The 1,112-nt window shown below is 68.2% G+C and overlaps 1 protein-coding gene across 1 annotated transcript in view; it reads right to left on the bottom strand.

The window, feature by feature from the left end:
- Window positions 1-1,112, bottom strand: part of SKOR2 (SKI family transcriptional corepressor 2) — a 42,119-nt gene that overhangs the window by 40,732 nt on the left and 275 nt on the right. Inside the window, exon 2 of the mRNA XM_014960790.1 lies at window positions 8-778. Coding sequence (XP_014816276.1) covers window positions 8-745 — 738 coding nt within the window. The 5' untranslated portion in view covers window positions 746-778. The remainder of the gene's footprint in view (window positions 1-7; window positions 779-1,112) is intronic.

The raw sequence follows: 1,112 nt of genomic DNA, 5'->3' as shown, positions 1-1,112 counted from the left end.
GGGGGGCGGGCGGCAGGGCCCGCTTGCGGCTGCCGCCGTTGAACATGGCCTTGACGTCCTCCCAGGCGAAGACCAGCTCGTCCTGGGGGCTCTTGTCGGTGAGCTTGAGGTGGCGGCGCCAGGAGTTGAAGTTGGCGGCGTCGGGCTGGGTGTACTTGGCGTCGGGGGTGCGGTGGGAGTGGAAGATGAACTTGTTGGGGGAGAAGTACATGCTGCAGTAGCTGCACTTGATGCACTTGGCCCGGGAGCTGTTGTAACGGGCCGGGATGAAGCTCCCGCGGCACCCCCAGGCGCACTCGTGGGACACGTCGAAGGCGAAGTTATCCGGCAGCTTGGGGGGCCGGTTCTCCCCCAAAAACGACTTGCAGAGCCGCTCGGCCTCCCGCTTGGTGATCATGCCGCAGCGGCGGGAGGAGATGGGCATGGCCCCGGCCCGCCGCAGGATCTCCAGCTGCACCGGCGTGCACTGCACGCAGGTGATGCCCAGGGCCACCCGGCGGTTGTGGATCTCGTTGTAGCTGAAGTTCTTCAGCAGGGTGTTGGAGATCTGGGCCAGGCACAGCCGCTCCTGCCCGTCGATGACCAAGGAGACGATGGGGATGCCGTAGAGGATCACCTGCCCCACTTGGTTGGGCTTCATGGCGGCGTGGCCGGCCCTCGGCTGGTTCATGGGGTCCGGCGGGTAGGCGCTGGACGGGGAGGGCAGCAAGATGTCGGTGGGGCCGGGTAACGGGCTGGTCGCCATCTCCTCAGCGTCGGGGGGGCTGCTCTGCTCCAGCTGCGGGTGGGGAAGGGGGGGAGAGAGAGAAAGAGACAGCGCCGTCAGCCGGGGACCCCCCCGGGGAAGGACGGAGAGACGCGGTGGGGATGAATGGGGGGGACCCACCGGGGATGGATGGGGAGACCCAGGGGGATGGATAAGGGGACCCACTGGGGGTGGGTGAGGGGGACCAACGGGGATGGGGTCTCCCTACCGCAAGCACCACCTCCCACCACCCCACTCGAGTCTCCCAGCGTGGAAAGGTCGTCCCTTAGCGACCCCGGGACGGACCCTGGTCGTGCTGGGGGGGTACCCGCGGGGCTGCCTCCCCGCACCCTGCTTCTCCGACGTG

Source organism: Calidris pugnax, unplaced genomic scaffold (assembly GCF_001431845.1).
Source record: "Calidris pugnax isolate Ruff unplaced genomic scaffold, ASM143184v1 scaffold150, whole genome shotgun sequence".
NCBI lineage: Eukaryota > Metazoa > Chordata > Aves > Charadriiformes > Scolopacidae > Calidris > Calidris pugnax.
This window is presented reverse-complemented; position numbering and strand designations above follow the sequence as displayed.